At 50.1% G+C, this 13096-nt stretch overlaps 1 protein-coding gene across 2 annotated transcripts in view; it reads left to right on the plus strand.

Moving 5' to 3' along the window:
• Positions 1 to 13096, plus strand: part of NPLOC4 (NPL4 homolog, ubiquitin recognition factor) — a 32204-nt gene that overhangs the window by 2246 nt on the left and 16862 nt on the right. For both annotated transcript variants that reach the window (XM_074159943.1, XM_074159942.1), the window contains exons 3-10: positions 2263 to 2375; positions 3259 to 3438; positions 5851 to 5899; positions 6701 to 6795; positions 8509 to 8632; positions 9247 to 9426; positions 10916 to 11002; positions 12646 to 12717. In XM_074159943.1, coding sequence (XP_074016044.1) covers positions 2263 to 2375; positions 3259 to 3438; positions 5851 to 5899; positions 6701 to 6795; positions 8509 to 8632; positions 9247 to 9426; positions 10916 to 11002; positions 12646 to 12717 — 900 coding nt within the window. The remainder of the gene's footprint in view (positions 1 to 2262; positions 2376 to 3258; positions 3439 to 5850; positions 5900 to 6700; positions 6796 to 8508; positions 8633 to 9246; positions 9427 to 10915; positions 11003 to 12645; positions 12718 to 13096) is intronic.

Here is a 13096-nt window from a genome sequence, read left to right on the forward strand (position 1 = left end):
CGGACCGATTTCGGGGCTGGGTCAGAGACACTCTCTGCGGTCTCTGAACAGTCTCACCCCAGGGAAAACACGTTGCTTTCAAAAAATAATAAAAAAAAAAAAGATTCTGGAACCTATGCAAAAGGAGCTGCTCGGTTTCAAGGGTTCATATTACCCGAGGCGACGTGGAACAATCCTCCTTGTACCACTGCCCGGCAGAACAAAAGCACCAGCACTCACTGAAATTGCCTGTCGATCCGGGGAAAGCTGGATCCTCTTGCTGAGCCGAGCACAAGAAATGTTTGGGGTTTCGTTCCTAATATAGGGCTTAGTTGAAAGAGAAAAGCTGCAAATTTTACCACCGAAGATCTGTGCGTATTAATAGCCGTGGATTTTAACGCTGAAATGTTAATCCATATGGTGGGTTTCGTGTTTAGCTTGATAGCTGTAATTAAAGAGGCATCAGGTTGCTGCTTCTATGCTAGCAATTAACTTAGATCTCCTCCTTGATCATAGAATTTTCCAGGTTGGAAGGGACCTTTAAGATCATCTCGTCCAACCATCAACCTAACTCTGATAAAACCCATCACTAAACCATGCCTCTAAGCACTATGTCAACCCATCTTTTAAATCCCTCCAGGGATGGTGCCTCAACCACTTCCCTGGGCAGCCCATTCCAAGGCTTAAGAACCCTTTCAGTGTCAAAATTTTTCCTAATATCCAATCTGAACCTCCCCTGGCGCAACTTGAGGCCGTTTCCTCTCATCCCATCGCCTGTTCCTTGGGAGAAGAGACCGACCCCCCCCTGGCTACACCCTCCTTTCAGGGAGTTGTAGAGAGCGAGAAGGTCTCCCCTCAGCCTCTTTGTCTCCAGGCTGAACACCCCCAGCTCCCTCAGCCGCTCCTCACAAGACTTGTTCTCCAGACCCCTCACCAGCTCCGTTGCCCTTCTCTGGACCCGCTCCAGCCCCTCAATGTCATTTTTGTGGTGAGGGGCCCAAAACTGGACACAGCCCTCGAGGTGGGGCCTCACCAGTGCCCAGTACAGGGGGACCATCACCTCCCAAGTCCTACTCACTGATGACTCCAGAGAAGCTGCAAAAGCGTGCAAGAAAGCGCATTTCAGAGCGATAAGGGTCTCAATAATCTGCCTTTTGTAGCACATCCTCGGGAAGGGTACTAAAAGTAAACCCTGGGGTGCGTTCGGGTGAGAATCAACTTGGGAACTAACTAGAGGCTTTTGTTTAATGTATTTTGGAATTTGCCTCCCCCCCAAAAAAAAATTGGTGAGGTTTGTGGGCTGACGAGCCAATGTTTAACTCTGGCAGGTGGAATGTTAACGTGGGAGAAGTTTGGAAATCGTGGTTCCACTCAAACAGCAGATGACAAATGGCAGCGAAGGTGATGGTTGAGAAACTGCTTCCCGTGGTTTTGCTCGTGGGACAGTTCTGTGTGGCTCGTTGGATCTATCCTGTGAGCAGTCACTGTCCTTGAGCCCTACCAAAACCTCAGGGAGATGTACTTATTTAAAAAAAAAAAAAGACTATTAACAAGAATTTAGGAAGAAACTTGTCACCTAGAGAAACTTTTGTCATCACTTTTAAACCGATTGTGTTTTTAAGTGGCCAAATGTGAAAATTGCTGTTGCTGCGAGGAGGCTGTGTGACTGATTCAGAGTAAAGAGGCCTTAAATTGAACTGGTGTGAGGATGAGCAGGGGAAAAAAACCTGCCTGGGGACCTGGAGGTGGTTGTTGTGAGGGGAAGTTCCATCAGGAGAAAAGAGGCAAATGGAGAAAAACAGAAAGGAGAAGGGCAGGAAGAGCTTGAGCGAAACTCGCGTAGCAACGGGTAGGCGAGAGCGGAGCCGAGGGTGAAAGTTCCTCAGAGGTGAAGATCTGGAGCGAGGAATTCTGCTCGTAGGGAGATGGGAATGACGTGGCTGGTGTGAGCTGGCAGGTCCGGAGCGAGGGAACTGGCATCACGGAGAGGAAAGTTTCCCTCCTTTTGTCATGACAACACTTTCCCGGATTTAGATAAAATACTGCATTTGTGTTATGTGAGTGAGAGACACGTTGTGTTTAACTTGCTTTTTTTAATGCCTGTGTTACTCAGCGTTTCTATTTTTCTCCGTTTTCCTGCACTCTTCAGAAATGCGGGTGAATTCTGCTAAATTTTTGCAATAGAAGTTCCCTGGACTTCTCGCTTGCTCTGAGCAGCTTTCAGCCTCTGACCGGGGGTGTGAGGTTTCTTAAACCTTGTCATTCTTCTCTCTCTTCTTTCAGGTTGCAAAAGAATTTGGTTTCAGGAATAATGGGTTTTCTGTCTACACCAATAGAAACAGGACGGGAGAGATCACGGCCTCGCAAAACAAATCCCTCAACTTACTGAAAATCAAGTGAGTCCCGACCGAGCGGGCTGGGGGTGGAAGGGGGCGCTTTGTACCACGGGGTGTCTCTTCCCCGGGCTGGCCTGGACTCTTCCCTCCGAGCTGGCCAGCAGAAGGCAACCTCACCTTATAGTAGCCCTTGGCTTTCAGCTGATGGGAAGGGGCAAGCTTGACTGATGTGCCGACATTGGGGCGATCAAAATGACTACGTGCCAGGCTGTGGCAACCATTTCTTCGGTCACTTCTTGCCTTGTGTTTGCTCGTTGGGCTGAGGCAGCAAAGAGGCCTCCCGGTTGCTCATTTCCAGCCCGTGGCAAACGCCCTCATCCCTGCTCTCACTCACACCAGCCTTTTTTTTTCTGCGTCAGTGCCAGAATCTGGTAGTTCCCTGGGCAGAAGCCAGGGTTCCTGCCATCTGTAGCCAGGTGCCGAGTGAGATCAGAGGTGCCAAATGCTGCAGCCGCTTCACGTTGGGTTGGGAACATCTCCGTTCTGTTTGTGTCAAGAAAAATGTTAAGCTGGTTAAAAATACAAGAGCCGTTACCACCGCGGGCAACGTGTCGCTTGAATGTGTCAGCGCTGGCAGCAGCCTTGGGAAGGCTGTGACTTGAGGGATCCACGCTGATCCTTTTCCCTCCTGGAGCTGTTGCTTCTCTCCAAAGGCTCTTTTTGCCTTTTTCTTCATCTTTTTTCCCTCTTGATGAAAAGATTTGCCTTTGTTGCGCAAATGACCCAAGCAGCAGAAAGAGGTGGCTACTGGAATGGCTTCAGATCGCCGCGTTTGCTAGTCTGTGTGTAGTTTGTGATAAATTACACATTTCTTCGTGGTCCCGGAGGTTTGCTACCCAGGAGCAGCTCCTGATGCCCGTGTGTTGTGTTTCCCCACCCGCAGGCACGGCGATATGCTGTTTCTTTACCCCTCGAGCCCAGCCGGCTCCTCCTCAGAGACGATGGACACCTCTGTCTCCCAAGGTTTGCGGCCCGTGGGGGCCCCCCAGGTGGTGGAAGATGAGATCGACCAGTATCTGATCAAACAGGATGGGAAGATTTACCGAAACCGAGACCAGCAGCTGTAAGTACGGGTGGATTTTGTTTCTGCCGACGCATCCGTGGCCTCACCAAAGCTTCCCTAACATCTTGTCTGAAACCAGCAGCCAGGAAACGTGCTGTGGGAACTGCCCCCCGAGCCACTGCTCCATCCCTTGCTGCCTTTGAAACGTTCACAAGGGAAAACAGCCCTCGCCATTGTCCTGGAAGGTTAAATCGAGCCCTGGTGAGGCCAGGAAGGAAGCAGATACCAAAATCCCAGGGTCTTTGCCAGGAAGGACTCACTCAGAGCATCTATTGTTCTGATCAAGGTGGCCCCTGCTATGGGACTTGGGAGTGTGTATTTTGCGCTCCTAAAACATTTGGAGCTCTCTAGATTAAAATGAATACTTTGAATTCTTCCCCGGGATGTCCTGGCAGCTGGCGCTGTGCAGAAATACTCAGTTATGCTCCGTGTGTGGCATGTTGCTTAATAAGCAGGAGCCTGCCGTCTGCGGGAGCTTCTGTTCCATATGGTCCCAATATGTCACTCCCCATCCTTGGGGTCCCGAGGTGACGGGCTGGCAGGGCCAGGTCTCCACCTCGCAGGGGAAGGCGAGTTGAGCCGGAGCTGCTGCCTCAGCGTCACCCAGCCACGGTGGGTGAGCATCGAGGGCGGATTTGTTTTCTAAATCGTGGAGACCCGCGAGCTCTGACACCTTTCCCGTCCACCCTGGGGTCTCTCCCTGCCTGGGCAGAGCCAGCACAACCCTGCGTCGCCGTCCTCGGCACTGGGGTGGCTGCATGTGACACCTCACGCAGGATGTCCCTTCTGTGTCGTCAGATCCAACCATTCCTCATAAAGGAAAAACACAGAAGGGAAGGGAATGAGTGGAAGTATCCGACGTGGAAGCGGGACTTGGGTCTCTGCCTGCTTCATTTTTGGCTTCCTCTCCATCACGTGCCTTTCTCTGAAACCGGGGAGTCCATTTTCCTCACAGAAATGCAACAAAGCCGAGCTTTGCCAAAACTTTTAGCTGCAAGAGGCTTAGGTAAACAAAGCAGCTTGTACTTTTTGTAAAAAATAATAATACAATGGTGGGTTAATACCACCGTAAATCTGCACTGGTGCTGCTAAAACGTCCTCTGTCTGGATGGTTGGGGTTTTTTTATTGCTCATCGTTAACGACGTCCCAGTTGGCTCCTGGCCTGGGGTCTGTACTGGTTGTTGGCTTGGGGCTGGACCCCTCTGCAAAGAAACTTCTGAAAGGGCGGGAGTGAAAATTTTAAAGGCAACCAGGAATTCCTTCTCCAAGAGGAGAGCTCGCCCTTCCCCGTTGTGTTGTCTTCCGTGTGGTTTATCTTTAGTGCCGCAGCCCCTGAGGAAGTTTGGAGAGACGTAGCCTTTACGTGGAAAATCCTATCTAACCTTTTCAGGCTGACGAGAAACGAGGGAAATGGCACATTTTTGAAACAATAAAGGCAAAAGCCACCACTCCATGGCAAAAACATTGTCTTTAACTCCACCACATTTTTCAAAAGAATAAATGAAGGTATTGTTCCTAGCAGGGAGCCAGAGCGCAGCGGTGGATATTTATGATAAAAAGAGTGTGTCTGGGCTTGTTCCTGTGTTTGTGAGTGCGTATCAATCTAAAGGCGGAGGGATGCTGGCGTTGGGGCTGAGTGCATTAGCAGCCCTTCCTGGGCCTTTCTGTACATTATCTCCGTGATACTTGGTTAAAAGCGAGGCTGCAACTGGATCCCATCCATTTTTGTCTTTGCAAGAGCCAACGTCCAGGCTCCTCTCTAGAGGCTTTCCTTTGAAATCTCGCTCTGACCGAGTGCCGGGGCAGGGGTGTGGAGGGATTTTTTGTTGTTGTTGTTTTGGGTTTGTTTTTTTTTTTTTAAAGCCATGCCTCAAAAGGAGATGTTTTCCCCTCTGTTTTGTAACTTTACCCAGCAGGTCTTTATCTGCCCGATAAACACGTCCTACCCTGTTTGTTCCAGACCATCCTCTAGCGCCTGATAAAGGATGAATGCTTTGGTTGTCTTTTTGTTCAAACCACCCAGGCCAGCCCTGCCACGGACATTTCAAATTCTTTTGAGTTGAAAGGCAACCCCGGCTCAGGGTTGTAAAACTCGAGAAGCTGTGACCTGACGTGGGTTCACGTGGCCGTTCAGGGAGCGGAGCCGCTTGCCAGGGCCACGGGCATCAGGAGGGTTTGGTCTTGACCCGGGACTCTCAGGTTTAACCTGAAGCTGCTGCTTCCTCTTTATGTGAAATTATCTTCTGGTGACCCCTCTGCAATATTCCCTGGTGGGAGGAGAGTCGCTCAGAGCCGTATGATTGCACAGATCTTCCACCTCAAAGCTCTTTATTAATCTAGAGCAACTTTTACAGCCTTAATTCTTCGTTATTAAATAAGATTTAACGCTATTTCTCTTTCTCTTTGCACAGGTGTCGCCACGGCCCCTTGGGTAAATGTGTGCACTGCGTTCCCCTGGAGGTAAGAGCCCTGAAAAAGCGCTCTTGGAAGTCACACAGAAGCACATCCTCTTGGATTTGGTTTCCTTTAGTACGAACCGTTTCCTCAGGGCGCTGCCCACGTAGAAATGGCAGCTCTGGGTCGGAATCCTGCCGGGCACCGGCATCCAGGACCGCTAAAGCTCTGAGCCTTCCTGACCCTGGGTTTATTCTGGTTAACACTCTGGTTTTCTGTAGTAAAGGGTTTAACAGAAAGTGCTTTAGAAAAGCTCCAGTTTTCCTCCCTCTTCACTCTTGCCTGGATCTTCTCATTTCATCCCCTCCCTCATGGATCCCAGCACTTCCCAGTTGAACCACGAATTATTCAGGTCGAAGGCAGCTTTAGTAACTCCTACAAATGTGCTAAGCTAAATAATTTATGGCACGAAGCAGTGATCCCTCAGAAGTCGCTGCGAGCCAGGATGGCTGATCCCCTGCTCCCTGCAGTGTGCTCTGGAAGTTCTTTGGCCGCATTTGAGCAGCTGGGCTTTTTTGTTTGGTGTTAAGATATTGAAAGGGAAAAGCATTTTGCCTTTGAGGCTCGTTCTGATTTGTGGAGCCAATCTGTTATAAAAGTGGGAGGCGATAATAAAACACGCTGTTGTACGGCCCCGCTGTTTCTATCGCAGTAGTAGCTGCCTTGAAAATGAGCCTAAATTTTCTTGATTGTTTCCACATTGGGAGCCGGTAGGGTTGACTCTAGAACATCCATTTGTTCAGTGATGGATGTATTATCAGACAGGTGTCTGACCTGGCTTTTCTTTTTGTGTGGTGTTTTTGGCAGCCTTTTGATGAGGATTATTTAAACCATCTGGAACCTCCTGTGAAGCATATGTCGTTCCATGCCTACATCAGGAAGCTGACCGGAGGGGCAGACAAGTAAGAAAATCACCGTGTTTAAGGGAATGTAGTTGGAGCTTCTCTTTTTTTAAAATACAAATGAAAGTACAGAGGGATCTCACTGGGGTAGTGTTTGGTACAGCTGTTGAATGGCAAACTGAGGAGAAAACCAACACGTTACAGAAAAAAGAAAAGAAAAAATACCGAAAGGCAGGAGAAAAAAATGGAATTAAATCTGTCTCTTTTCTTTCCTTTTTCCCCTTTCCTTTTTCCCCTTCCCTTTTTCCCCTTCCCTTTTTCCCCTTCCCTTTTTCCCCTTCCCTTTTTCCCCTTCCCTTTTTCCCCTTCCCTTTTTCCCCTTTCCTTTTTCCCCTTTCCTTTTTCCCCTTCCCTTTTTCCCCTTCCCTTTTTCCCCTTCCCTTTTTCCCCTTCCCTTTTTCCCCTTCCCTTTTTCCCCTTCCCTTTTTCCCCTTCCCTTTTTCCCCTTCCCTTTTTCCCCTTCCCTTTTTCCCCTTCCCTTTTCCCCCTTCCCTTTTCCCCCTTCCCTTTTCCCCCTTCCCTTTTCCCCCTTCCCTTTTCCCCCTTCCCTTTTCCCCCTTCCCTTTTCCCCCTTCCCTTTTCCCCCTTCCCTTTTCCCCCTTCCCTTTTCCCCCTTCCCTTTTCCCCCTTCCCTTTTCCCCCTTCCCTTTTCCCCCTTCCCTTTTCCCCCTTCCCTTTTCCCCCTTCCCTTTTCCCCCTTCCCTTTTCCCCCTTCCCTTTTTCCCCTTTCCTTTCCGTTGGCAATGTAATTGCTTCCAGGAAACACTAGTGATGGGATGAGAGGGCCAGATGGAAGGAAGGAAGTTCCCTAATTGTACCAAGCTCCAGGGCTGGGTCTCCAACCTCGCAGAGAGGCACTGGGACTGTGGTGGACCTGGGGAGCTTTGATTCACGAGTGGTTTTTCTTACCCACAGACGTGAACAGGACAGAAGGACGAGCTTAATGTTCCTCGGGGCCTCATTCTGCTCTGTCCCGTGCTCTCTGGGTCCTTAGTGAACCCCTTCCTTGCTGCAGGGCCATTGTTCACCCCCATTAACTGGGAAATGAGGCGTCCTGCCCCGCGCCGGGGCGGAGGATGCTGCGCTGGCTCAGGCCAGACAAGTGCTGAGCAGAGGGGAAGCGCTCAAAGAAGTATTTATTCCTTTATGCCTCGCTGGGGCGCACGTGCGCAGCAAAGGATCTGAAGTCCCCTTCAGTGCTGTCGGGGAGCCCACTGCGTTCTGAAATGTAGCTCCTCTGAATAAGTTACAGAGGTGTCACCTTCTCCCTCCTGTTCCTAAATGCCGGTGGGATTTTTTTAACGTCTTTGTGAGACGCAGCTCGATTCTGTTGTACTTTGGTTTGGAGGGAACTTCCCTTCGCAGGAAACCTTGTGCACGTGAAAGGAGCTCTCGTTTGCCCTGGCGGTATCATCTATTACTTCTCACGTGCTGCGTAAATTATTTGAGCAGGGTCCCATGAGTTTTCTGTCTCTTGCTCAAGTATCTGCTTTGGAGCTGAGTCGCAGACCACACCTCAGGGTGGTCCCTCACAAAGTGGGCAGTGGAGGTTACTTGGAGCATCCCCCCGTGGGAGTTTGCTTTGAGATCCTCTGAAGATGCAAAGCATTGGTGCCACCATGTCTCCTTTGCCCTGCGTCCTCTCTGATCTTTCTAGCCACTTTGAGAAGCATTTACTGTGGTAACAGCAGCCTTCTCTTTTCCTTCTTGCAGGGGGAAATTTGTTGCCCTGGAAAACATCAGCTGCAAGATCAAATCGGGCTGCGAAGGGCACCCTCCTTGGCCAGAAGGCATTTGCACAAAGTGCCAGCCGAGTGCCATCACTCTCAACAGACAGGTGAGCCGGAGCTCGCAGGAGCCCTTCTGCTTCCAGCTGAGAAGGGACTTGGCTTTTATTTTTGGAGAAATGACTTCAAGAATGGCCAACTTGGAGCAAGAAGCCTTTGCGTATTGGCAGTTGCTGGGGGAAATGCCTGTTAAGGTCTTCAGTCCTTGCAGAAAAGGACTCCAAAATGTATCTGCTTCAGCAGTTTCCTCCTAACGTGGAGGACATCTGAGCTGGCACCGCTAGCGATGAATCCCCACTCCTGCTCCTCATGGGATCCAAAAGGCCAACCGCTGTTTCATCTTGTTTCCTCTTAAATTTCACTGCCTTTTTCTCATTGCAAAGGCTCTTGGGGTAAAGGCCCTGGTAAAAAAGCCGAGCTAATGGGGTGCTGGGGGTGCTCAGTGCTTCCCCACACTCCAGCCTGTGGTGGGTTCTGTGTGGTGGGTTTGAGCGGTGCTGGAGGCAGCAGAAGGAGAGGGAGGGACCTGTCCTTGTCCCTGCTCTGGCAGGATTCTGCTGTGAGGGGTGGCGTGTCCCAGCAGCGGGGACTCTCTGGGGACGGCGATGGGCAAAGGGGACGGACCTAGTGGAGGATGGCCTGACGCTTGAACTTTGTCAAACAGAAATACAGGCATGTTGACAACATCATGTTTGAGAACCACACAATTGCAGATCGCTTCCTCGACTTCTGGCGGAAGACAGGAAACCAACACCTCGGGTACCTGTACGGCCGGTACACCGAGCACAAGGACATTCCTCTGGGCATCCGGGCGGAGGTCGCTGCCATCTACGAACCCCCACAGGTAAAAGCTGGGTGCTCTGGCATCAGTGTCAACTCATAAAAATAATGGGGAAACAGAGAAACACGTTTTTGTTTGGGAAACTTCACGCACTATTTCCAACTGCAGCTCCATAAGGGAAACGGTCCGGTGAAAAAGATGTTGTGATTTATATCTTTGTGTGTGTTGTTGCCACTGAAAGAGTTTTAAAACCCAAATTTGCTCTTTGTTATTTTTACACTTTATTTTACACTACTCTGTGCTCAGACAATTTAAAGCTGGAGAGAATTCATAGCAGTAGATTTCATTTTACGTGTTTCCTTGATGGCTGCATTTCCAAGGTTATGGTACGGAGCAGCCTGAAAACAAAATTCTGTACCAGGAAAAAAAAGTTTTGGCCCTTGCTTCAATTTCTTATCAGCTCCCTGGGAAAATTTAAGCAGTTTAGAGAGAAATGAAGTCTGTTGCCTTGATGAGACCTGATGCCTCGGAGCAGGGTAGTCCCCACTAGATGGTGCACGGCACCGCGCTCAGCACTGAGAGCCTGCAGCCAGAGCGGGTCCCGCCGAGCCCGGCCTCCCGGGCAACCCAAACCCTGAATTGGGTGTCGGAGAGCTGAAAATGGAGATGGAAAAGCCACTCTGCCCACAACACAAGGCTCGGCTTGAAGTTTGAATTTGCTTATTGGCTTCTTCGCTGCCGATCAAAGTCGCTTTTCTAAGTGCAGACACTGTGTGTACAAACATATCTTGGCGGGTCATATGTTTGCTTCCTCTTGATGATTTTTGCAGCGTTGCTAGAGTCAAACGCAACAGATTTGTCAGTGGGAAAGAACAAATGGATCTTTGGGAGGGTGCGTGTGAGAGCAGAATCACAAGCCTTTTTATAAGTTCTTCCCTTTCTTCCCAGCACGGGCAGAGCCGTGCCCTCTATTGTTTCGGTATCGCTGTAAAGCCCCTGCTTTGGAAGTTCAGATGCTTCTGGTTGTGCACAGTAAAAGCGAGGCAGCTTTTCCTCGCCTGGCGAGCAGTCTCCGCCGCGCTTCTTGGCACGGCATCTCCCCGCACGAGAAAGCTTCCCCCCGAAACGCACCCAGATGGAGCCGCGTTTTCCGGAGCGTGCGCTCTTGGATTCGCCGATTCTTGGATTCACTGCTCTCCACTGCTCAAAGATTCAAACAAATGAAACGGCGGTACAAAACTGGCAGTTTGAGCACTCTTTTTCCAAGAGCTTTGGAAAAATTACAGAATCCCTTGCCTTTTTCAAAGTGCTCGGCAACAGCAATGGCCTGTTTGCAAGTGCCGAGTCTTTCATTCATAAACCCCGACGCGGTTTGCAACCTTAGCTGAAGGGCTCCGACGGGATGGGGCTGGGAGGAGAGGAGGTCTCTGGGGTGAAACCGGTCGGTGGTAACGCCGAAGGGGAAATTTAGACCCCTTCCTCCCTCCTGACAATGGCTGTGTGCTGCGGTTTTTCCTGTTCTGGTTTACTAGCGAGTTTTCCTTTGCTGCAGATCGGTACACAGAACAGCCTGGAGATCCTGGAAGATCCGAAAGCCGAGGTTGTGGATGAGATCGCTGCAAAGCTGGGACTGAGAAAGGTTAGGATGTTGTCAGATCTCATGCGTCTTTCTTTGGCGATGAAGAAAAGTCGTCGTCGGTTCTCGTCAGCTCCACGGGGTTATTCGAAACCGTTTGGGTGTACCTAAAATCTAGCTTAAGTGTCGGGAGCTCTTAGGCTTTTAGGTATGAAAACCAAAACGGGAGCGTTTTCCTGAGCATGAGCATCTAGCAGGGCTGTGCAGCTGAAGTCAGCAGTCCTCTATCATGAATGACATCAAAGGGAGTAGCAAAGAAGCAGAAAAACGATTTTCCCTTTATTTCTCCTCATATAGGAGCCGTTCCTGGTAGCATCTCCCCGGTGAGTGCTAATTTGGCACAGATGTAGCTGGAGTTGCCTTCCGAGTTTGCTCTTCGTTTTGACAGAATTGGTGCTCCAATTCCAGGAGCAGAGGCTCCTGCTTGTTTTTTATTCTCCTCTGTGGGCTCCTGTCTGTCGGTGCCGCTCAGGCAGGTGGCCGGTTCATCTCTGTGTTCCTTTAGAGGTGGCTGGTCCCCTAGTAGCTGAGCCCCTGTCCCCTTGTGCCCCATCAGGACCTGTGGGCATTGGGATCCGTGGGTTCCCTGACATCTCTCAAACCTGTGCCGATATTTTTCCGGTTAGGGAAATCTTTTGGTTTGTGTGAATGCCAGGAATGAGACGTACACAAACAAGATTTGACTTGCTAAAGAAAACACAAATCAGTAAAGGCTCAGCACAGTAGACTGTAAACATCTGTGGTGAGGGCTTTTGTTCTCCAAAGATAAGATCTTCTGCCTTTTGCCAGTGTCTGAAGCAAAGCTTCTGTCTGTGTGTGTTATTTATTTCCATGCTTTTCCTCTGCTTCTCACATCAGATATTTTTAATCGATGTGACTTAACGCGTTAACTCGCTGCTGGTTGGGGATTTTTTGCCTGTCTGGGCTCCGCTGGGAGCCTGGATGAGCTGGTTCTTCCTCGGAAGGGTTAATGCCGGGGGAGCTCCTGGCTGTTGGCAGCACGTGTGTGCGGACGGGTTCACGCAGCGGTGTGTGTGTACACATCCACACTCCTGTGTGCAAACACCGCAGAGAGCTGGAATGTGGGTTTTTTTGGATGGGAGCAGGCTCCGATTTGGAATGAATCATACTCCGGTGGGAACATATGAGTTTTATCTTAACTAGCGAGCTTCAAAATGAGATCATGTGAGCTGCTTTGTCATCTGCTGGCGCTGCCGCTCCTGCCCCGCTCTCCCCGCTCAATAGGAAATGCTTTTTTGCTGCGGGTGGGAGGAGGTAGCGGCTGAGAGGCCTCTTGCAGCCTCCAGATCTTTCCATGAAAAAAAAAAAAAAAAAACCCAACCAAAAAAAATATTCCGTAGTGAAACATAAAGCTGCAGGTGCCCCCGGCCGGCCAGCTGGCAAGGCTGCTCCTGGAAATCGGATTCAAATGAGCCCGGCACAGCTGGGAGAGCCATTTCCTTCAGGCAGCGTACAGCAGGGCCGCGCGAGCAGCCAAGAACATCTTGTCCTGCTAGGAGAAATGTATAAGCTCTCTTCTGGTTTGGGGTTTGGGTTTGTTGGTTTGGTTTTTGTTTTTTTTTTTAATTTTCTTTTTTTTTTTTTTTTCTTCTTAAAGCAACTCTCTCCATAACACTTCTTTATAGGTTGGCTGGATATTTACTGATCTGGTCTCTGAAGACACACGGAAAGGGACTGTTCGATACAGCAGAAACAAGGTGAGATTCAAGTGTGCGGCTGGTTCCAGCGGCTGGTGCCGGGGGGGGTTTGTGTAACCGCACAAACGCCGGCCGTGCCAAGCAGAGCACGGAGCCAGGGCTGGAGGTGACGCCGGGACTGGAATTCTTGGGACATGTGGGTTTTTCAGAAGCTTCTGCAGGAAAAGGAGCTTGAGCTCGAAGAGCAGCGCTCGGGGTTTGAAGCTGCCCCCAGTCCTTCACCTCCTCTGCTTTTCAGAAAATGCTGCTTGTGATTTAAGGGAATTTGGTGGAGTGGAGGGAACGGGGTGGTGTGAGGGGCAAACTCTGCGAGCAAAAGTGACTCAGCCAGAGGATGTTCCAATGGGCTGGGCTTGCTGAGGTGTACGTGGCTCAGACT

Source organism: Numenius arquata, chromosome 17 (genome assembly GCF_964106895.1).
Source record: "Numenius arquata chromosome 17, bNumArq3.hap1.1, whole genome shotgun sequence".
Lineage (NCBI taxonomy): Eukaryota > Metazoa > Chordata > Aves > Charadriiformes > Scolopacidae > Numenius > Numenius arquata.